The 23,511-nt window shown below is 43.4% G+C and overlaps 1 protein-coding gene across 1 annotated transcript in view; it reads left to right on the top strand.

The window, feature by feature from the left end:
* The window catches only part of NOA1 (nitric oxide associated 1), a gene marked incomplete at its 5' end in the record, with an annotated part of 39,827 nt that extends 22,424 nt beyond the window's left edge, over positions 1 to 17,403 (top strand). The window contains 4 exons of the mRNA XM_084627354.1: positions 4,437 to 4,568; positions 7,531 to 7,647; positions 9,755 to 9,872; positions 10,260 to 17,403. Of these exons, the coding sequence (XP_084483480.1) occupies positions 4,437 to 4,568; positions 7,531 to 7,647; positions 9,755 to 9,872; positions 10,260 to 10,474 (582 nt within the window). The 3' untranslated portion in view covers positions 10,475 to 17,403. The remainder of the gene's footprint in view (positions 1 to 4,436; positions 4,569 to 7,530; positions 7,648 to 9,754; positions 9,873 to 10,259) is intronic.
* Positions 17,404 to 23,511: the final 6,108 nt, after the last annotated feature.

Below are 23,511 nucleotides of genomic sequence, written 5' to 3'. Positions count from 1 at the left end.
AGCCACACTAGGCAGCTGGTACTGCTTTAACTATACCACTATAATTAAAGTGGTTCAACTTCTGTGTAGAGACACGGCCTAATTATGACGATAGACTTTCAAATAATGTTAGACTGGCTGATCCAAAAAACTTGAGAGGTGTGAACTGCCCCATTCATCTCAGTAGCATCCTCAGTCAGACTTCAAAATGATTGCCCTGTTGAGATGTATAAAGGAGCTCACACCTTATTATTACTCTCAGCTTCAGTCAGGCTCCAGGACTGTAATAACTTGGATAGGCATCTCCTGCCTCAGCCATCTCAACAGGGTAAATATTCTGACACCTACTGCAGATTTACTGTTAACATCAATTTCACTGCTGGTCAGTTTAGTATATACATCTAGCTCAATCACAAATTATGGGCTTGATGCTGGAATTTTATAGAGGAGCTCAGAATAGATGGTTACAATGCTTCCTTCTGGCCTTAATATCTTTTAATTGAGTAGAAGCACCTAGCTAATGTGTGTGGTTTGGATTCACTTGAAACGATGTTTGATATGAGTAAGTTTTATAGACACAAATGATTAATTGTACTGCATCTAGCACAATGGGGACTCGATCATGATTCAGGCCTCAGGAAGTTAGTTAATAATGGCACACAAAATACTACATTGAAAGAGTGTTAGGGTTGCAAAGTCAACCATTCAAAAGTTTGGAAATGCTAGATTTAAGATTGCCCATGTAAACTTAATCCAGTCCCCTGGTGCGTATGCATTATAAACTGTTTTTTTAATTACATGATCACACTTCTGTCCACAGGACCCCGCCTTATTCAGCATGTAAATTGGATGGTGCTCAATGAATGAGCAGCTTTTCAATTTTCATTTTACCTTTGATGAATAACGTGTGGCCCCAGGCACACTATACCAATCCTGCTCTGAAGACAGGATTATTAATTATGTCATGGGCCTTTTCGTCTTGCTCCTATAGTATCTGACTACTTCAACAAACATAAATTAATCTTCACAATGCCCCTGTGACATGATGGGGGGGCATTATTCTAATTTTACAGAAGGGAGAACTGAGAGACAGAGACATTAACATGAAAAATACACACTAAGTGGGATCCTCACTTTGAGATATCTAGGACCTGACTTTTCAGAGAACTTAGGGCTTGGCTATACTTACATTTTATAGCGCTCTAACTTGCTGGCTCAGGGGGGTGAAAAATCACCCCCCTGAGCACAGCAAGTCAGAGCACTTTAAAGCACTAGTGTAAACAGGCTCGGAGTGCTGGGAGACACGCTCCCAGTGCTCGGAGCTAATCCCCTCGTGGAGGTGGATTACCAGGAGCGCTGGGAGAGCTCTCTCCCAGCGCTCAGGCGCGTGACCACACCCGCACTTCAAGGCATTGCCACAGGAGCGCTTTGAAGTTTCCAGGGTAGCCATGCCCTTAGTATTTTGTAGCACTTTATATGTTGGGAGAACAGTTGCAGATGTGACCATTCAGCACGCCTGGAAATCAGACACCAGTAGTCTCACATTGGGCACCCAGAACATGAACCTACAGGTTTAGTGACCCCCTGTGAAAAGTTTGGATTAAATGACTTGCCCAGTATCTCATAGGACCTGTGTGCCCAAGACGGGGAGAAAATCCGTTCTCCAGGGTGCTGTTCAGCTGCCGAAGCTATGACACCATCCTTACTCTTTCTGTAGTCCATTGCCTCATGCACCTTCCAACTTCTGCAACATATGAGGCAGGGGTCATACAGACAACAGCTTCCTTCACTACACAGCTGTGATCATCCCTAACCACCGGGATGATCCTGTGCACTAAATGAGTCAGGGGTCCTGTGGAAAAACTAGTATGTGATCATGTGATTAAATATTGCATCACAGTGCATAGGTACAGGGGAGTCAAATTAAGGCTACATGAGCAATCTAAATTCTGACATTTCTTAATTTTTGAGTACTTGACTTAGCAACCTTAACATTCTTTTAATATAGTTCTTGTGTGTAATTTCCTAGGTTTTTAATATCAAACTGGGGGGGTGGGGGGCGGGAATGTCTATCATGTGGAACCCTATTGGTTCCCATGTAGTTCATCAGCAGGGTTCAGACCTTTAGTGCTACAGCACAGACGTCTGTGACTTGAGCTAATGAAGTAATTGATAGATGATGACACCCTACTACTGCTATGTGCACCATTTACAAGAGCAGGGGATGAGACATGTTTTTCCAGTAGGACTCGCAACTATTTGCTGACAGCAGAGGAACATGGAGACTCAGAAATCCTAGATTATTATATGCCAAGTTCCAGGAGAAGTGTGCTTTAGTGGTTATAGAATCTTCTGTTTCTGACCTAGCTCCTCGCCTCTCTGCATCCAGTCATGCTGACTGGGCCTCCTCATTACTGCCAGGGTGCCAGCAGCAGGAGCATTGGGAGCACAGAAGAATCTCCCAGCTCTCAGTTCCAGCACCACAGTGGCCCCTGGCTGTCAGGAATTGAATGAGCACAGAAAGTGAATGGACTTGTGTTCAGTAACTTCCTATAGATATTTCTAATTTTGATTAAGCTTGGAGTGCCTGTAACGTGGGGAGGTATGAGACATGCCAGAGTTCGGATAGAATTTCCTCTTGTCATGCTGTTCTTTTTGGCTGGAGAGGAGGAGGGTTGTCTGGGCACCAATTTTGGGGTGGGGAGCAGGAATTTTCAGTCTTTGCTTTCTGTACATTTTTGTGAGGGTTAGCTGATGTAGATAGATTTGCCAGTAGGCTAGTTCACTCTATGAATTATTAAAGATGTTCAGTTTTATAAGGGAGCAAGAGAAAACACCTAAACTTCTAGAAACAGAAACAAAGGGTTTTCGATAACTGTCAAATTTAGCACTAGGTATTATCTAATACTCTGGAATATTATCTGCGGAGCTTGCAGTCTAGAAGGCTCCTACTATTTCAGAACTGTTGCAAAAGTTGCCAAGATTTTCAGACTAAAGTTGGCTCCATCTACACTACAAAAAGAGTGTGTAGAGACCCAGTCACACCATAGTAGTTGCTGACAAAACGGTTCTGTCTTTTAATGTAGAGTCAAGACCTAACCATGTTGCCACACTGTGGTACACACTTGAATGTTAGCGAGGCTGTGGCATGATTAGGTGCATGGTTATAAGAGTATGGTTCTGTTTGTGCTGAAAATTCCAAGTGTGTGAGAAAGGGATGCTGTCAATATGGAATCTAGTCAGTGCTTTAAAGTTAAAAGTAATGTTGGGTACTGCACCTGGGCCTGGATCCCACTGCCACATTTTGTGCTTTTCTAGTCACTTTTTTCTCTTTTTAACATTTTTTTTTTCTCTCTACTGTTCCTGTGTGCGAAAGACCCACACAGACCGGGGAAGCTGACTGTGCGGGGTTGGTGGGGAGGTGAAACTGACTGCACACATAGTCTCATTAAATGTACAAAGTATGCCGGAAAGTACCTTTCAGTTATAGTCACCATAAGCATTACTTATAACAATAGTGGGAAAAACATTTCAGGCAGAGGTTTATTTTTTAAGCTGGAGTCTCTTGCTGTGCCTGGCCCATCAGACACAGTAGTTCCTGCTTTTTAAGTTGGAACTCTATTGCACGTAAACCTATGCTGAGGAGCTAATCTCTCAGTTACATTTCCAGAGAATTTATTCTCAAAGTATTTTTCGCTGGTAGAGATGGGGACAAGAGATCTCTGAAACCTTAGTCAGTTTAAAACGATTTACAGTTTTATAGCAGAAAGCTTGCTAATACCTGAAATAGCCTCCTTGAACCCAGAATCGCCATAACGCTAACTGTAAGAAATATTGATCCAAAATTCTGTTTAACGTACCTTGAACTGCTGGCATATTAAGCTTAACAAAATCTGCTGTGGTAGAGCAGGAAACAATTGGCTGATTATTATTAGTGGCTTCATAATAAAAGTGATAAAGAGTAATTCCTGAGTGGAGACAGTGAGAGTTCCGCACAATGCAATGTGTTTCTACTCTGGGGATCTCAATCTCATTTCAGGTTGTTCCACAAATAAATAGTATTTGTGTGGAAGCATAGCAGGAACCATCCACAATCTTCGATGTAACACAAAGTAGCAGTAAGCTGATTCTGTGAACATTGCAGAGGACAAATTGGCTTGAGCTCTTTAGACTGTAAAGCCTTAGACTCATATTGTTAGTTTGGAGTGTCCATGTTACAAGCCACTTTAAGTCACTATGTGTGAATTGTTAAAAAAGATGAGCACTTTCTTGCCGTGGCTGAACTGAATATGCAGTCCTACTTGTCTGTAATTTCTGTATGAGATCATTTGAGACAGATGTTCTCCATTCAAGTATATTTGGTCATCTTTCTTTTTCCCCATAAAGCAAGAGCATTGGTTTCATCATTTTTGTAAAGGCATCCAAAATGAGTTATGGTCATACAATTTGCTTTTCAGGTTTTAAATCTTCTAACAGAGAAAGAAGTAAAGCTTGTCTTGCCAACACATGCCATTGTTCCACGGACCTTTGTACTTAAGCCTGGAATGGTTTTGTTTCTAGGTGCTTTGGGACGCATAGACTATCTGCAGGTAAGGGAGAGTGGATTTTGTAATGTTCTGTGAATAAGATCTTGTTTGTGCTTTGTAGTGTTATAACAAGTTACAAAACACCTTCACCAGCAGGCTGTTTGTGTAGCTTTCTTCACCATTTCTTTGGTAGCTGCTGCGCTTAAGATTTCCACTAATGAAACACAAACCTTGTTGTGTAAAGTAAAAAATGCTTTAGAAAAAGGCTGTGCCATATGATAGCCCAAAGTGAAGATTTCTGTACTGTAGAGGAGCACCTTGCAGCATGCTCCAAAGAGGTCCTGAGCTTTGTTCTAAATGAAATCGGAGAATTGCTTTGGGACTGACGTGTCACTAAAAGAACAAGGGTACAAATCCTTGCAAGGTGGCTAACAGTGCTAGCATGTAGCCAAAATGAATCAACTTTAAAGGGACACTGTCCAGTGGTTACATGAAAGAGCTACATAGGTAGGGAAATTGATTAAGGGCATTTCTGCTTTTCCTTCGACATTTATAAGAATTGTTTAATCAAGGGAGAAGGGAAAGATGATGACACCAAACACTATTCAATGAACAAAGTAGAAAAAATAAACTGGAAAAATACTGTCCTTTGCTAATCCTTTTCACTCACAGCAGTTCTAGGTAAAACCTCCTTCATATAGACGTGTGATTGTTACTGGGATGATTTCCCTTAAAGTTATTTCTGTTAGATGGTGGTTCAGTCATGTTAAATACTTGTGCTAATTCCCCTTAGTGATGCTTTGCTTCATTTTGAAAAGAGAGGCTATTAGAATAGGGCAAGGAGTGAGCTTTTTCAAAAGTTATTGTAGAAATAAATTTGATTAGTGTTTCCTCCAGGTTTAAAGATATATCTAATAGTAAAGGGCAGAGCAGATGGGTGTATGTGTCTGGGGTCCATTCTCCCCTTTCTACACTTGCATTATTAATGAAAGTTTTATTTATTCCATTTCTAAAATGCAGCTGTCGATGCCCATCCAGTGCTCTGCATACCTATCACATAAATAAAGAATAAAAAAACCCACCAAGAACTGCCCATAAATAGATCCACCTCAGCCAACCCCTCCTCAACAGCCTTAGGCAAGGTCTACACTAGAGCGCTTTGCCTGTATAACTATACCAGTATACTATCCAGGCAAAGCGCTCCTTGTGTGGGTGTGGCATATACAGGCAAAACTGAATTTTTGCTGATATAGCCTATTCTAGGACCCACCATCTGCACCCCGAGTGAAATAAACTATTTTGGTAAAGGCTCAGTTTTGCTGGTATAAGTGCATCTGCGCTAGGGGCTTTTGCCAGCACAGCTATGTCAATCACAAATCTTTACACCCTTGATCAACATATCTGTGCTGGCAAAAGTGTGTAGTGTAGCGCTGGGCTTGTGGGGAGAGTTGTATGCATGTATCAGCAGGAGACTAGATTCCTTGGTTTGGATTTGATGTAATCCTCTTTTTCCACTGCAGTTTGGATGTACAATTCATTTTGGTAATTTTCATGCTTAAATTTGATATGGAGGTATTATTATTTAGAAGTGTGTGTGTGTGTGTGTATATATATATTTATATTTAAATCTGGTTCTTACACCTGTAGTCAGATTCGTTTCATATACAATGGTCACAGGGAAGCAGGGAAGAAATTGCATCTTATTTAGTCTTTGTAGAATTCTAGGTACCCCAAAGCAGAGTCTGGTAAACAAGAGGGGTCTGGGAAATGGTCTGAGAGGATCAGCTGGGCAGGAGAAGTCTGTCACACCATCCAGAAATTAGCCTGCCAGTTTTGTTCACATTGGCAGTACTTTCAGTATTGTGAACTAAGCTAGTGTAAAGATACACATTCTGTAACATTTGACTATCATTTTATTTGCATGACCTGAGTGGAGGATTGTTTTGTTTTTGTTTGTTTGTTTATTTAAGTGCCATTCCAATTATCCAAATTCCTTTTCTCTGAAAATCCTAGTTATCCATATCCACAGTGTGTCCCCCATGTAGCCATATGTTAGTTAATAGCACTTCCATTTATCTGAACACATAGTTAGAATCATAGACTTTAAGGTGAGAAGGGACCATTATGATTGTCTAGTCTGACCTCCTGCACAACACAGGCCAGGGAATCTCACCCACCAACTCCTGTAACAAACCCCTAACTTATGTCTGAGCTATTGAAGTCCTCAAATCGTGGTTTAAAGACTTCAAGGTGCAGAGAATCCTCCAGCAACTGACCCATGCCCCACTCTGCAGAGAAAGGCGAAAAACCCACAGGGCCTCTGCCAGTCTGCCCTGGAGGAAAATTCCTTCCCGACCCCAAATATGGCGATCAACTAAACCATGAGCATGTGGTCAAGACTCACCAGCGAGACACCCAGGAAAGAATTCTCTGTAGTAACTCAGATCCCACCCCATCTAATATCCCATCACAGGCCATTGGGCTTATCTACCACAAATAGTCGAAGATCAGTTAATTGCCAAAATTAGGCTATCCGATCATATCATCTCCTCCATAAACTTATCAAGCTTAGTCTTGAAGCCAGATATGTCTTTTGCCCCCACTGCTTCCCTTGGAAGGCTGTTCCAGAACTTCACTCCTCTGATGGTTAGAAACCTTATCCAAGCCATTCAGATAAATGTGAGTGCACTGTATTTGTATTAATGTAGCATGGAAGTATTGTGCGTGATTGCAGAAGTTCTAGAATCAGGAAGGTTCAGGGCTTGCTTTAGGACTAGAAGCTTTGAGGTGGCACAGCTGTTGTATTTTTGTATTGGACGCTCACTCCATTATTTGGAGAGAAGTCATTGTTTATCATAGAAACAATACAGATGCATTTCAAAGACTAAGACCCTGCCTATCTAGGTGAGAGAGAAGCGTGTAATGGAACTGCTTTTAAACAGAAGGTGTGGGAAGGGTGGACAGTAACTTGTAAATATCTTTACAGCATTGAGTGTGTTTAACAATCACCTCTCATTAATTTTAGGGAGCAAAATCCTCCTGGTTTTCTGTTGTGGCTTCTAACCTGTTGCCAGTCCATGTTACTACCCTGGAGAAAGCAGATGGCATCTATCAGAAGCATGCTGGAAAAACATTACTGAAGGTAAGAGGGCAGCTTGACACCTTCTATACCGTGTTCCGGTATGTGTAAGGAGTAAGGTCATGTGATCTCTTTTGTAGCTCAGCAGGCATCTGTTACTGGTTTCCCTATGCTTGACTCAACAGAGGCTTTGTTAAGTCCATGCTAGAACTCTATGCATTGTCTTGTCAGTGATTCTTCCCCTTTCTGGGAAAACCAAATAAAAGAGTATATGCATTATTCCTCCCCTGACTGTGGGAAACAGATACAAGAATGAAAATCTTAATGCTAGTCACAACACACATTTGTCCTGTTTAGAATTAAACTAATTCATCAAGAGAACTCCCTCTGTGCATGGACAGAGGAACATGGCATGGGCAGAGCTTAGGACTTTAGTCTGGGGCTTTGGGAGACCTGGGTCACATTCCCTGCTCTGCTTGTGTACAAGGGACCATATTCGTACATTAGACAGACAGTCTTGGAGGTAGGGATATAACTTTTTTTTTTTTTTTCAGAAGCACACAAATTACTACTGAGCAGTCTTCATTAAAGTTAAAAAATGACTGGTGAGGTTTAGGCTTATACTTGCCAAGGCATCATATTCTGGCTCAGGGAGAAAGCCGCTCTTTCTACAGCGCTCATGAGGCAACATCTGGAATACTGTGTTCTGAGCTAGGTGCACTGATGCCAGAAAAACATGGACAAATTGGAGCTACTCAGGCAGGAGTTCAGAGACAAGCAACAAAAACTGAATGTCTGCTATGGAAAGATATAAATTGGCAAAACACAAAGGGAGAGAAATATAAAACGCAGAGGGGTCAGGGACTACAAATAGGAGCAACAAGGTGGAATTAAGAAATAGAAATACTGTACCTGGAAGTGATGTAAATCCCATCATTTGGGACTTCTGAACCTAGATAGGGGAGAGATCAGAAAAAAACATTGTATGGAATTGTCCTGGGGATGGACTAGATTACTGAGACATTACTTGTAGCTTTGTTCTTCAAAGATTTCAAATTGACACCTAGTTCCATAGCCCTTCTGTAGCAAGACTTACATGTTTTTTAATATATTTACATTTTATTTTCTATATCTTGTTTGATAGTGTAATTTGAAGTGCTTTTAGACTAAAATACATTCTGATGCATGGCATAGAAATATTTGTTTTTTTAAAAAGCAATACTCTCATGATTTAGGCTTTATCTAGAAAGGTGTGGAGTTGGCACATTGGTTAATGTGCTGTGTAAAACATTCAGAAGTCTAGCATAGACAAGCTGTGTATACGTTAACATATATTAGCTGATTAAGTTAAAAGTCTGTGTTGCCCCCTTCTCCACTTCCCCCTGATTTGCCTCAACCAGCTAATGTGTTAATACTATAGCCTTGCCATTTCAACACTAGGATTTTAAAATGTGTTAGCTATCATGTTTTTAAAATGTATATTTTTGTCTTCCTGTAAGCAGGGCCTCTGTGTATATGTATGCGTATCTCGATGTTTTTTAACTTGTTTCCTTGGCAATACCACTAAAACTGAAACACTCTTTCTATAGTAAATATTCAGGATCCCCATACTACATGGTACATTTTCCACTATCTGAAGCAGTTTTAAGCTGTCTCTTCTGGTATTGATCTTCACTTGCAAAGCAACAGTGCAACTCACTGCTCATGCTGAATTCACTTCATGAATTATTGCGCCATTTACAAAAATAAATGTTTCAGAGATTGACCAATAGACATACGTTTTTGTTCTTTTGTAGTAATTAGTAACTTCGACTATTTCATTGAACTAGCTTGGAACTGAATCCTGACACTTACCCAAATAGGACAATCTCTGATACTGTAATAGCTACTTTGTCGCATCTCTGAGGCACGTTCGTTTGATATCTAAGTGAAATCTGTGTCACCTTGACATTTGTTTCAACAAACTGTCCCTTAACTGTACAAAAGCCATTTTTAATAGAAGTGTTGTGCGAGAGCAGATACTCTTTAAATTTCTCCAGCGTTTGAGTCAGTTAGAATTGAAAGAGTTAAGTTGCTGCATTTCACTTTGTAACTTGTTCTGTAACTTGAGAAGTTTAAAGATGTCTTTCTTGTTAGCTTTTAAACCCTTTCTCCTGTATTTTATTGTTAGGTTCCCATGGGGGGTGAAGAGCGAATGAAAGAATTCCCACCGCTTATTCCTCAGGAAATTACGCTGGAAGGAATTGGCACCCGTGAGGCAGTGGCTGACATAAAGTTGTCCTCTGCTGGTAATTCTGCATTTCCTCCTCCACATGCAGGGAATCCACTTCTGCCGTGCACCCTTGTTCTTGGTTGTAATTTTATAATGGGTGCATCATGTGACTTGCAAAGGTCTTCTGACTAGGAAAGGTGACACAGTGTCGACCAAAATGCCTGCTGCCTTGTATGTCATTATGAACAGTTATTCTCTACTTTGGGGGTAGATGTTCAAAAGTGCTCGGCACCCAGTATCTTCCATTCTTCATCTAAATGGGATGCTGAATCTGTGTGCAAATCAAACCCTTTGACTTATTTAAATTGGTGTCCCTTTCCATTTTTTACATTTCATATGGTTGATTCCCATTTTGTTTGAAAGAGGTTGTAACTAACTGGATTCTGTTCTAATATCTGTGCAGGTTGGGTTGCAATAACAGCTCACTTGGCAGACAAACTACAGCTGCGAGCCTATAGCCCTGAAGGGACAACACTGATGATCCGCAAACCTCCTCTGTTGCCACATATCGTTGTCATCAAAGGGACCCGCATCAGAGGAAGTGTGTCCTATAGAACTAAAAAGCCACCTCCCCTAGTGGAGAACTTAAAGGCAAATGGAAAAAATAAACAAATTTAAAAAAGGGTATCTAAAATTTAAGAAGCACAGGAGCTGGAACGCCCTTGGACATATGTGTTGCTTACAGACAATTATGAAAACAATTATTCATTGAACTCTGTAGAAAACATTCATTTTGATTTTAAGACTGGCTTCTGTAAAACATGTTTGAAAGACCTTCCAAATGCAGGTTTGAAGTTTGTATCAGCCTACTGCATAGTGCAGCTCATGGGATCATGTGATTTTCACTCTACTTCCCATTAACAGATGGCCTGTCTCATTCAGACTCTTTAGTTCTGCATTCAACAGACAGATTTGGCATCACTTCACATTATTGCTGTTTCCCCTACAGTGGGTGGAGTAAGGCTGCCATCAGGATGGGAGGGTAATCTCAGTTACAGCAGGAGGGAGGGCTTTAGTGAAGCTGTCAGAACATGTACATCTTTCTGGTTGCTACCAATATTTGGACAGGAGACACATTGCTTGTTTTTTGGCTTTTTGCATGAAATTAGTGATAAAGATTTCAGAAAGAAGCCCCTAGAGTCCATCCTACTAGGTCTCTTTGCAATAATGTAAAACTTTACAGATAAGCAAATGACACCCAGGGGACCACTGTGTATAGCTGAAGGGAGGAAATCAGACTTATGCCTCAACTGAGAGCTCCAGCAAAACATCCCCATGCTGTGACTAGCCCTAAATGTACAGTCATCTGTCTCTTCATCATGACAACTGTGACGGGTTGGACCCCTTGGGAAGCCACCTGATGTGCTGAGATACCACTGAGTCTACCTGTTCTGTCAGCATAGGCCCCCTTTAACGTGTCCTGCTAAGCCAGGCTCTTAAAACCTCCTCTAACACACACACACACACACACACAGGCAGGGCCACACCCAGCTGCAGATCAGCTCTGGGAAGACTCAGCTTCAGGGATTTGCTGTAATGTCATTTATAGGTGTTTTTGGAAAGTTCTGGGTTTCTGTTCCTAGGTTGCCAGAAAATATTTTGGTGTGTAGCATTGTGTACATAATGCAGATGTCAATATTTTTTAAAGTCTAGGTGTCTTGGCATTTAGCCACCAATGCCATGAGGCGGTGTGCCTCGGTTTCCCCTTCCTCACAGCAGTCTAGATCAGTTATGTTTTCTCCACTATGCCAAGCTCTAAGCCTGTCCACAGGTACTAGCTGAGAAGCAGTATTCTCATAGGACTTTCTTGTTACCACTCCTAGTCTGTACCAAAGATTTTTCCAAAAATCATGGATCTTACACATTTTTAAAGTATTTACCACCAGTATCAAATTCTTTGTCTTAACCCACAGTGTGTGTAGTAAGAGACATAAAGTTACCAGCACATTCATGACAGAGAGGTGCTTCCAAGTATGATTATCATACCACGCCTTCTCTCTAAACAGATCAGTTTGTTCAGCATTTATTGTATTTCTCATCCTCTCTGTAGAGGTTTTCTTTGGGTATGTGTTGGGGGTTTTGACAAGGAAAGAGTGTAAGGAGACCTTGTATGTTACTGGCCCACTCCCTGTGGAGTTGCATTTCCTCCCTAGGGTTAAACCCATGTGGTGTTCATCCCCATCACTCACTGTCTGATGCTTAGCTGTGGGGAGGGGTTTACCTGCCCAGGAAGTGGCTGTCTCCACCCCTTCATCAGATGGATCATTAGCATGTTCACAGACATCAAAATGCTTGGAAGAACCCTCCCTCCTCCTCCCCCTCCCCTGCCGCCTTAAAGAGTCAGTTTTCACAAGTACAGCAAGAAAAATATTTTGAAAAAGTGGGTCCTGGATTGGGGTGCCCTCCATCACCTCTCGCTGTTCCCACGAGGTCAGCTGTATGGCTGCTCCCCTCAGAAAGGTCAGATACACAGTTCCCCCTTAAAACTTGAGCCACAGATGAGGTGCCTGGGATTACAGATGCAGATCCAGCAAATTTCCTCTGGGCAAACCCTTCTCTGCAATGAGTGGGGAGACACTCCTGTACTCCCCCCACATTCCTTCTGAACCTCTTTCTCTGGGCCCCCCCCCCCCGCCAAGGCACACACCCTGTGCTCCCTGGAGAGCAATCTGTCCCCTGTTGAGCTGTGAGCTCACAGCTAGCAGCCATGACAGGCCCTTCATTGGCAAGCCCTGTACCCTCCTCTGTCTTGGAATTGGGCTGGCCTCCAGTTACAGAGCCCATGGAATCTTCACCCCTTGCAGCGGTTTCTTGGATCGTATCTTCCCCCTCTAAGGCTTCCTCCAGGACACATCTCCATATGCATCCTAGAGCAGGATTTTTCTCTTGCTTAACTGCAACTTCCTGGCAGCTAGCAATCTGGACAGTCTCCCTACCATCAGGCAAAACACTCCTATCCCCTGAGGGAACAGTCACTGCACTGGAGCTGGTTCTACCCACCCCCACCCCTTGTGGCAACTTGATTTGCAGGGCAGTAGAGGAATTAAAGAGACTCATTTCCTCAGCAGTTTCTGTAGCTTTGCTCCTTCCCACGGGGTTCCAGCACAAGATTTCTCCTCACTGCTGACAGACCCCTGGACAGCCTGAGCCACATTGAAAAAGTCGTTACCCAAAATAATTTGTGTTGGGTTATGAGAAACTGCAGCCTTGGTTAACTCAGCTTGCAAATCCCCAGCTTCCATGTGCACTTTAGCCAAAGGTATAAGGATTTGGGGGGAGGGATATCTCAGTGGTTTGAGCATTGGCCTGCTAAACCCAGGGTTGTGAGTTAAGTCCTTGAGGGGGCCATTTAGGGATCTGGGGCAAAATTGGGGATTGGTCCTGCTTTGAGCAGGGGCTTGGACTAGATGACCTCCTGAAGTCCCTTCCAACCCTATGATTCTATGATTTTGTGACCCCTACTAACAGAAGCTCTGCCATCTGTCCTGGCAGTATGTCTGTCTCCTGAACCAGGTCTCTCTCCTGACCACAGAGATTTCTGCACCAGTATCTCTCCACGCAGGGAGCTCCTTGCCATTTACTCTGACAGCCTTCATGTGCTTACTGCCTGGCTGTGCGTGGCAACCTTTACAAATCCTGTGTGATAAGTGGCAATTGCCTGAGGTGTGTCTGTGTTCTGGGTCACAGCATTTCCATGACTTGCCTGCTGCCAGTTCCCACTCAGCACAGGGCATTGTGGAATTACAATGATAGCACCTTCTGGGCTCCACTGCTTTCACAAGAGATTTGGCACAACTGGAGGAGTGAACTTGGGGAGGTGAGTGTCCAGCCTCCCTCCACCCTCCTTCTTCCCAGGGTTAAAACAGGGTCTTTGCTTCTCACCAAACTTAAAACCCTCTGCCTGTGCTTTATTCCTACTAGGTGCTTGAGATTGCTCAAATTTATCTGCAAAAATTGCAAGTTCATCGACTGTTTCCACCTTCTTATCCCATAAATACTGTTTTAGATCATCACTAGACATATTCAGGAACTGTTCCTGAGCAATCAAATCACACGTTCCTTCAAAGCTTGTAATATCTTTTCTCCTCACCCACTTATCCAGTAAATCTCTCATTTGGTTCACATAAACCACAGTACTTAATCCAGCCCCTCTCTTAAGGCTTCTAAATGTTACTCTATAAATTTCAGGTGCAATCTGAAACTGTTTCAAAACCAAATCCTTAAATTTACCATAATGGAAGCACCACCCATGAGCATCTTATTGAGTATGTCCAGAGCTCTCCCAGTCAATTTTGCACTAAAGTGGTCATGTTTTGATCATCAGAAATCGCTTGGAGCATACACAGTCCCTCAAAGGTGATGAAATATTCAGCAATGTCACCAGATTCATTTTATGGTGGATACAACTGCTCCCACTTGTGGATTTTTGGAGAGGTGGAGTCCCTGGTGTGGGGTTCTGTCTCCTCCACTCCATTACAGCCAGGTCATGCTTCATTTCTTTGTGTCTCAGTTCCATGGCTTGCTTCTGGGCCTCAATTTCTTTGTCTTTCAATTCCAGGGCTTGCTTCTGGACTTCTGTTTCTTTGTCAGCCTCTGGCTGTCTCAGTTCCATGGCTCTCTCATGAGCTGCTTTCTGCTCATCAATTTCCATCTGCTTCAATTCTAGCTGTCTCTGTTATATTTTTTCATTTTCCTCTACCTGCAGCTCCAACTTCTTGGTAGATTCACTTTCACTCATTTTCATACTTTTCTGTTCCTACTTCTCTTGCCTGAAATAAGCAAACAGAAAATAACAAACCAATAACCACTTTGTCTGTTCTCTAGTCACCACACTTAAAACTCATTTAAAATCACCACCAGTGTTTCAGGGCAGTAAGCAGTGCACACTATCCTGCCCGACTACGCCACTGACGGGTTGGACCCTTTGGGAAGCCACCTGATGTGCTGAGATACCACTGAGTCTACCAGTTCTACCAGCATGGGCCCCCTTGCTGAGCCTGGCTCTTAAAACCTCCTCTAACACACACAGGCTGGGCCATACCCAGCTGCAGATCAGCTCTGGAAAGACTGAGTTTAAGGGACTTGCTCCAGCACTCAGATGTCCACCTCCCTTGGAGGGCAGACCCAAAGACATATTATGAAATTTGCTCCCTCCCTCAATGTGGGGACAGGTGTGCACACTTCTTGCCCCTCCCCCCAGCTAGAAATTACAGAAATGGATCAATAATTAACAAATTTTATTAATTATGAAAGGCAGATTTTAAGTGGTAAAAGGGGTAACAGAACAAAGCAGATTACTAACAAATGAAATCAAACACGCAAACTAAGCTAGTTTCACTAAAGAAATTGGTTACAAATAGTATTTCTCACCCTAGATATTGTTGCAGGCAGTTTCCAAAGTTTCTGTGGTTCAGAGTTCCAGTTATATTCCTTTTCAGACTGGACCCCTGTCTCAGTCTGGACTCCCACTTTGCCTTCCCTTTTGCAGTTTTTCTTCTTGGGCAGACAGGCCATGGAGAGGAGGAGTCCTGTTTGCCTTCCTCCCCACCCTTAAATAGGATTTACATAAGGCGGGAATCCTTTGTTTCCCAAACTTGACCCCCTTACAGTGGAAAGTTACAAGAAGTCCCAGGTATGTTTTAGTATCAGATCACAAGACCACCTGACTCTGTAGGATCACAGCATCCATGAGTCAGGGGCAGTATGGAGCATCCACAGGAAGGCCAAGCTTTTCACAGTCCATTGTTGTTGCTGATGGGCCATCCGCGCTGTCTGGCTTTTCCATGTTGTACCAGAAGTGTTAGCAGTGGGTGTCACCCAAAGTAGCATAGTTGAAATACAGAAACATAGTCAATATTCCTAACTTCAGATACAGAAATGATACAGGCATACAAATTGGATAATTGCATTCACTAAATCATAACCTTTCCAGTGAGAACTCACATGAGCCATTTTGCATAAAATACATCTCAGTTATGTCATATTCATATGCTGCTACTAGACAATTTAGCACCACTAATCTGCAGGAAATGGGCACTAGTTCAATCTTACCAATCATGAATTTATTCCAAACCAAAATGAATTGTGTAAAACTGGTTTTTCACTTCACAAATAAGCTATTATACAAATACACAATATTTCATGCTATCAATGTAAGGAGAATGTGAAGCAAAGCTTTGAGAAGGCATTTCAACCACCACTGGATTAAAAAAAAAGTTCTCAGAATGAACAGCCTCTTTATTGGTCAGGCCTCAACAAGAATAGTCACAATAAAGCAGGCATGGAAACAGCCTCTGGCTCAATAAACTAGCTTAAAGTGGGAAACTGAAAAATGGGTTTGGCTGCATTCTGCTGTAAAAACTGAGTTATTAAAATGTAAAACAGACATGAAAAGTCCAGGAAAAAAAACTCAAATGGGGAAAGAGCAACAAACCTCCAACTAAACTATGGCGAAACAGAAGTGAAGTGAAGCCTGCTCGATGCTCCATTTCTGGCTACAGGCAGATAAGAAGGAACTGAGGGGGGGGGGTTGCCCACGTAGCCTTCTATATTCTTGATATGGGGCATGAGGATGTGTAGGGTGCATGGCTGAAGAGGCACTGCTACCAAAAATCTCCTGTCAAAGGCAGGTGGGGGTGCATGTGCACCTGAAGTGGAACACCCATGGGGGGCACATCTCAAAGAACTCCAGCTACTGCACAAGGTGAGTAACCTCTCCTTTTACAACATTCCTCCAAGGCCGTAAGTCTGCTAACAATACAAACCAAATGATGAGCTTGTCCACATGCTGGAATAATAATTGTGAAATTTGTCACTAATGTAAAGCTGGCCCATATCCAGCCTACCCCCCCCCAAGCCCAATGGGTATTTGCTAGTTTACTTGTCCTATCTCAATATGATATGAAAAATGTTTTGTGCAGCTAGTCCATTTGCTTCAAAAATGTAGCCTTACTTTACAACCATCAACAGTGAAACAATGCAGTGTATATTGGGAGTTCTTCTAAGGGGAAAGACTTGCTATCCAGCAAGTGGGCGTGCTGCAGATTGTGACCAAATTTGGTCCCCGTTCACTGAGTATTTGAAAATAAATTACCCAGAGCAAAAAGGAGACTCAAGATCATATCGTTGCTTAAGGGGAGTGGTTAAATGTTCAAAAGCACCTAAGTCCCATTGACTTTCAGTAAGACAAAGGCTCCTAAGTGACTTTTTTAGGGATTTAGGGACTTTTGAATATTTTCCCTGGTATATACTGTCTCCAAAGACTAAGAAGTCGGTCTCAGCAGAGCTGTGTATTTTTGTAATAAAGGCAGGGTCTGTAGTATTTTTATTCCAGATTACAAATGGACTTTACAAGCAGGTATTTCTCCCCTCACATTTCAGTGTTTGAATGTTGGTTTTAAAAATTAAACAAGGAAAAAAGTTACATTCCTGACTATATATATCAAACTTGGTATCCTGGTGGACTGCAGTGTGGAAGCAATTATGCCTGGAGAAAGTATGCAATGTCTTTTATGAGCCTTCTTGTGATTAAATTAAATTGAAATTGATGGCCTGCTCTGAAATTCTTCTTTCAGGACGGGTTTTATGATTGTTTTACACTTGTGGCAGAGAATAAGAGGGGCAAGATAATGTTTCACATGTCTGTGTAGGCAATAGTTAACTTAATTCTACTGTAAAAGCCTGTTGGGAGCAGATGGGTTGACTGTGTCAAGAAAGAGTCATGGGGCATGGATTATGGGTGCTGAGCACTTTTGAAAATATGGCCTTAAATGCTTTCTTAATATTACCTTCCCCTATAAGCAATTATTCATAGCTGCCCCAGGGATGCCATGGGATTATGAATGGGAGAAGAGGTGGTTTTTGTAATTGTGAATGGAAGGAGAGGAGGGATGTCCATGAGACAGTCTCCCCACTAAAATGTGGTTTGACCTATCTGTTTGAGGCCAGTCCCATGGGAATGATTGAAAAACCTTGTGATAACACATCTTTGGCCCTCTGTAATGCACTCCTCTTGATACAAACCAGCACCCTATTGGCCACTTTTATGGCTGCTGCACAGTGTACCAAGAATTTAGATCTACCACTATAACTAGGTCCTTTCCTCCACTATCACTCACTGCTGTCCAGACTTTTAATTAACTTGAGTATTATCGCCATCTAAGCACATGTATAAGAAAAAGCTTTGGAAGTTAACATTAAAAAATGAAGCTGAGATTACCCAGAGATCTTAGCAAAAACCTGTTTATTGCTCGGGATGGAGAGTAAAACCCAAGGACATAAAGCTAAACTTCTAAAGAGGAGATTCAAACAAGATATTAGCAAGGGCTTTTTCACCTACAGGATTGCTGGCTTGGGTACAGTCTATTTAAGAAAGGAACACAGAAATAACCTGATGGGGCTTTTCCATATCTTATCTAGCCCAACCTCCCTAGGCCAGTAGGAATTTGTTTTGTGCAGTATTTTTCTATGAGACTTCTCTTTTAGGGTGAGATTTCAGATTATAACATACATTTCAGGTTATAGTGACTGAGAAGCATGGTTAGTCCTCCCAGGAGGAAGTGGATAGACTTGCTGGGTCTGCTATTGTCTTGAAGGAATGATTTTTATGACAAGTATAATTGCCAAGAAAATATGCTGACGTTCTCTAACATATCTTTTGAGTTCTTTGTACTAATACCTATACATCAGTCTGATGAAATCCTAAAGGCATCTCAATGTATGTTTGTAACTGATCCACAAATAATTCATTTTCTGGAGCACTAGTTAAGGAGAAAGACGAATGGCAGGAGTGCTACTGTGTATCAACTTGGACATCTAGAGCAGTGGCTCTCAACCTGGGGTACACGTACCCCTGAGAGTACGCAGAGTCTTCCAGGGGTACATCAACTCATCCAGATATTTGCCTAGTTTTACATAAAAAGCACTAGCAAAGTCAGTACAAACTAAAATGTCATACAATTACTTGTTTATACTGCACTATATATATATATATATACACACACACACACACTATACACTGAAATGTAAATACAATATTTATATTCCAATTTATTTTATAATCATAGAGCATTCATAACCATACAGCTAAGGGTAGCCTAGAATTCCTTCTTACCTGTAAGGGGTTAAGAAGCTCAAATAACCTGGTTGGCACCTGACCAAAAAGACCAATGGGGAAAGAAGATACTTTCAAATCTGGGGCAGGGTGGGGAGATGGCTTTGTTTGTGCTCTTTGTTTGTGTGTTCTTTCAGGAAGCAGAGAAGCATCAGGTCAGAAAACTCCTCCTAAAATGAGTCTCAATATTGCAAAAAGAGTAAGTAAATAAGGCAAGGTGCGTTAGATTATCTTTTGTTTTTAGCTTGAGAATTTTCCCTTTGCTAGAGGGAGGTTTATTCCTGTTTTTAGTAACTTTGAAACTAAGCCTAGAGGGAGCTCCTCTGTGTTTGTGAATCTTTTGTTACCCTGTAAAGTTATCTTCGATCCTGATTTTACAGAGGTGATTCTTTCACCTTTTCTTTCAATAAAATTCTTCTTTTAAGAACCTGATTGATTTTTCAGTATCCTATAGACCCAAGGGGTTGAGTCTGTGCTCACTTGGTAACCAACTGGTTAGGATATTATTCTCAAGCCTCCCCAGGAAAGGGGGTGAAGGAGTTTGGGGGGATATTTTAGGAAAACAGGAACTCCAAGTGGTCCTTTTCCTGAATCTTTGTCTAACTCACTTGGTGGTGGCAGCAGTACCCATCCAAGGACAAGGAAGGCTTTGTGCTTTGGGAAAGTTTTAACCTAAGCTGGTAGAAATTAGGGGGTCTTTCATGAGGTTCCCCACATCTGTACCCCAGAGTTCAGAGTGGGGAGGGAACCCTGACAGAGTAAATATAAGAAAGTAAGTGATTTGTCAGTAACAGTGTGTAGTGTGTTGTGACACTTTTGTATTTTTATGTCTGATTTTTTAAGCAAGTAGTTTTTAGTGAGGTGAAATTTGGGGTACACAAGACAAATCAGACTCCTGAAAGGGGTACAGTAGTCTGGAAAGGTTGAGAGCCACTGGTCTAGAGAAACTAAACAGATAAATAAACCTTTTCTGCTGACCAGCAAATCAGATTATGCCTGACAGCACGATGCTAAAGGGGATTTTATTCAGTCCTTGGTAGCTTTACAGCTTTCAGCATGGCTCCGCTTCTAGTCCATGCAGTCCGTGAATAGCAGAGAAGATGAGGATGTGCCTGTGAATGGGAGGGTTCTTCAGACAGGGAAAATCCAGGGGTTCACACTGGGACTGTATTTGGAGAAATCGTTAGAACAAGGCTTACTGTGCGACCCAAGGGAAGAACAATATTTCATCCAAGCATGGGGGATCTAGACACAACTGAGCTGGAACTGTTAGCCATAGTGGGTGAGACAAGATGGGATTCTCTGTCTAAAAGATGTGCTGTAGCTCAACCAGGTGGGCTTGATGCAGGCATTGTTGTGTGAAATCCTCTGGCCTTGTGCTTTGCAGGAAGTCAGTGTAAAATCATCAGTCCTTTTGAGTCTTGAAACTGATGAGTAATGGAAAAACTCCTTTTACCTTCAGTTGGGCCAGGATTTCACCTGATGAGACACTGTCAGACTTGACCAAGAGCTTACATGCCCTTAGCTATCTACAGCTGATTTGTTGTTGCTGCTGTAGTTAAGGCTGCCCACTTGGTCCGGTGATTACTCCTGTTTTCAGGCTCTCTCAGCTTTCACCAATCTGGCTGATGTTTCCCAGGCTTGGTCTCTGCCCACTCTGATTTTTTTTTTTTTTGAGCCAATGGGTCCCAGAGCCAGATGAACGCGTAGGCACCGACTTCTAATGGTGCCGGTGGGTGCTCGACCCCCTCTGCCACTGGCCCCGCCCCAACTGCACCCCTGCCCTGCCCCTTCCAACCCCTTCTCCAAAGTCCCTGCCCCAACTCTGCCCCCTCCCTGCCCCTATTCCAACCCCTTCCCCAAATCCCCAGCCCCGCCTCCTCCCCTGAGTGTGCCACGTTCCCACTCCTCCCCCCTCCGTCCCAGAGCTTGCTACAGCTGTTCGGTGGCGGCAAGCGCTGGGAGGGAGGGAGGGAGGAGCAGGGACATGGCGCACTCAGGGGAGGAGGCGGTGAGGCAGGGGGGTGGGGCAGGGCGGAGAGCTTGGCTGCCAGTGGGTGCTGAGCACCCACTAATTTTTCCCTGTGGGTGCTCCAGCCCCAGAGCACCCATGGAGTCGGCGCCTATGGATAAAGGCACTGCCCCATCCTAGGGACCCCTGGGACAGATTTCCCCAAGTGATCAGCACCTGCAATTGCAATCAGATTTCCTAAAGAAAACCTGAAGCTGAGATTAGTGCTGGTATCAAAAGGTCCCCCCGACTGCCAGGCTGTGGGACATACAGATTGTCATGAGCAGCTGGAGAGCACGTGAACCAGTGCCCTAGCACTGATAGGCCTCGTGTCTCTGCTCACCACTCTGGAAATCAGCCAGCCCCTCTGGAAGCAGGGATTGTCACACCATCACTAGAGCAGCGCTTCCTCTCAGGACAGGGAGTGCAAGAGCAGGAACCAGAAGCACCGTTAGGACACTGTCAGAGATGGCAGCCATGCCCCAGGCAGTGAGTGCCGCACCCACAGCTGTGTCTAGTTATGGGAGGATTGTGTTGCTTCACCCTATCTGCAAGCCGCGACGTGCTGTTTCAGCTGGCAGCCTGTGATCCTTTACTTTGGAATGCTTCCCATTCGGCTCTGACTATCCAGGAGCAAAGAGAACCGTTTCCCATCTCTCTCCAGCACAGCCATGCTGCGCTTTTGCTTTGTTCCACCAGGTACATACTCATTTTCCAAAACCATGGCTCACAGGAGACTCCTGACTTGGAAATGGATTGGAACAAATAACACCTAAAGCGCCATTACCTGAGCCAAGACCCAGTTCTGACATCACTGGGAGCTGCAAGCAGCAGGTCCGTTGTCTGTTGGACATGAGTGGCAAATACTTTTCAATAGGCCTTCTAGTTAGGCCGGACTGTGTGTGGCCCCATCAGTCCCGGCTCAGTCCCTCATACTCATTAACTAATCTAGCCTCCCTCTGCCCCATCAAGGTAGGCAAGCAGCACTACCCCCATGTTACGGACAGGGAACAGGCACAGAACAATTAATGGTTATCAGCCAGGATGGGCAGGGATGGTGTCCCTAGCCTCTGTTTGCCAGAAGCTGGGAATGGGCGACAGGGGATGGATCACTTGATAATTACCTGTTCTCTTCATTCACCCTAGGGCACCTGGCATTGGCCACTGTCAGAAAACAGGACACTGGGCTAGATGGACCTTTGGTCTGACCCAGTATGGCCGTTCTTATGCAGATGCACTTTAGACCCAGGCTAGCTGGTCATTGGGGACTGTATTGGCAAACCTAGGATTGCAGTTTTAAACAGTATCTGCAGTGGGGTTTAAGTGATGTTAGCTAAGACACGCATTTTCCTAGTCTAGCCAAAGCCTAAGTGATTTGCCTAAGGTCACATGGGACACCTGGGAGCCAGGAATCAAGCCCAGACTTCCTGAATCTTAGTCCAATACCAGAGCCACAAAATAGCCTGTACCTAGGGAAAGGTGCACTGAGCTGCAAGCCAGACCATAGATTCAGATTTCCTGTTCTGCTGACAATATTGTTTCACAACTGTTATTACTAATGAAGTCTTAATATTCCCACCCTCGGGTGCCACAACTGTCATCTCCCCTCTCCCCCATTTTACATATAAGATGACTGATGTTGTACAAGGTCGCTTCTAGTGGAGTTGAGAATATAACTCCAGCCTCTCATGTGGCTTCATTCTGACTGCCTGGGGAGGTGGATTTGCCTCAGCAAATAGAATCATAGAATCATAGAATATCAGGGTTGGAAGGGACCCCAGAAGGTCATCTAGTCCAACCCCCTGCTCAAAGCAGGACCAATTCCCAGTTAAATCATCCCAGCCAGGGCTTTGTCAAGCCTGACCTTAAAAACCTCTAAGGAAGGAGATTCTACCACCTCCCTAGGTAACGCATTCCAGTGTTTCACCACCCTCTTAGTGAAAAAGTTTTTCCTAATATCCAATCTAAACCTCCCCCACTGCAACTTGAGACCATTACTCCTCGTTCTGTCATCTGCTACCATTGAGAACAGTCTAGAGCCATCCTCTTTGGAACCCCCTTTCAGGTAGTTGAAAGCAGCTATCAAATCCCCCCTCATTCTTCTCTTCTGCAGGCTAAACAATCCCAGCTCCCTCAGCCTCTCCTCATAACTCATGTGTTCCAGTCCCCTAATCATTTTTGTTGCCCTTCGCTGGACTCTCTCCAATTTATCCACATCCTTCTTGAAGTGTGGGGCCCAAAACTGGACACAGTACTCCAGATGAGGCCTCACCAATGTCGAATAGAGGGGAACGATCACGTCCCTTGATCTGCTCGCTATGCCCCTACTTATACATCCCAAAATGCCATTGGCCTTCTTGGCAACAAGGGCACACTGCTGACTCATATCCAGCTTCTCGTCCACTGTCACCCCTAGGTCCTTTTCTGCAGAACTGCTGCCTAGCCATTCGGTCCCTAGTCTGTAGCTGTGCATTGGGTTCTTCCGTCCTAAGTGCAGGACCCTGCACTTATCCTTATTGAACCTCATCAGAT

Source organism: Lepidochelys olivacea (genome assembly GCF_965140295.1).
Source record: "Lepidochelys olivacea isolate rLepOli2 genome assembly, chromosome: 4".
Classification (NCBI taxonomy): Eukaryota; Metazoa; Chordata; order Testudines; family Cheloniidae; genus Lepidochelys; species Lepidochelys olivacea.
Note: the sequence above shows the minus strand (reverse complement) of the source record. Positions and strands in the feature narration are given on the sequence as shown.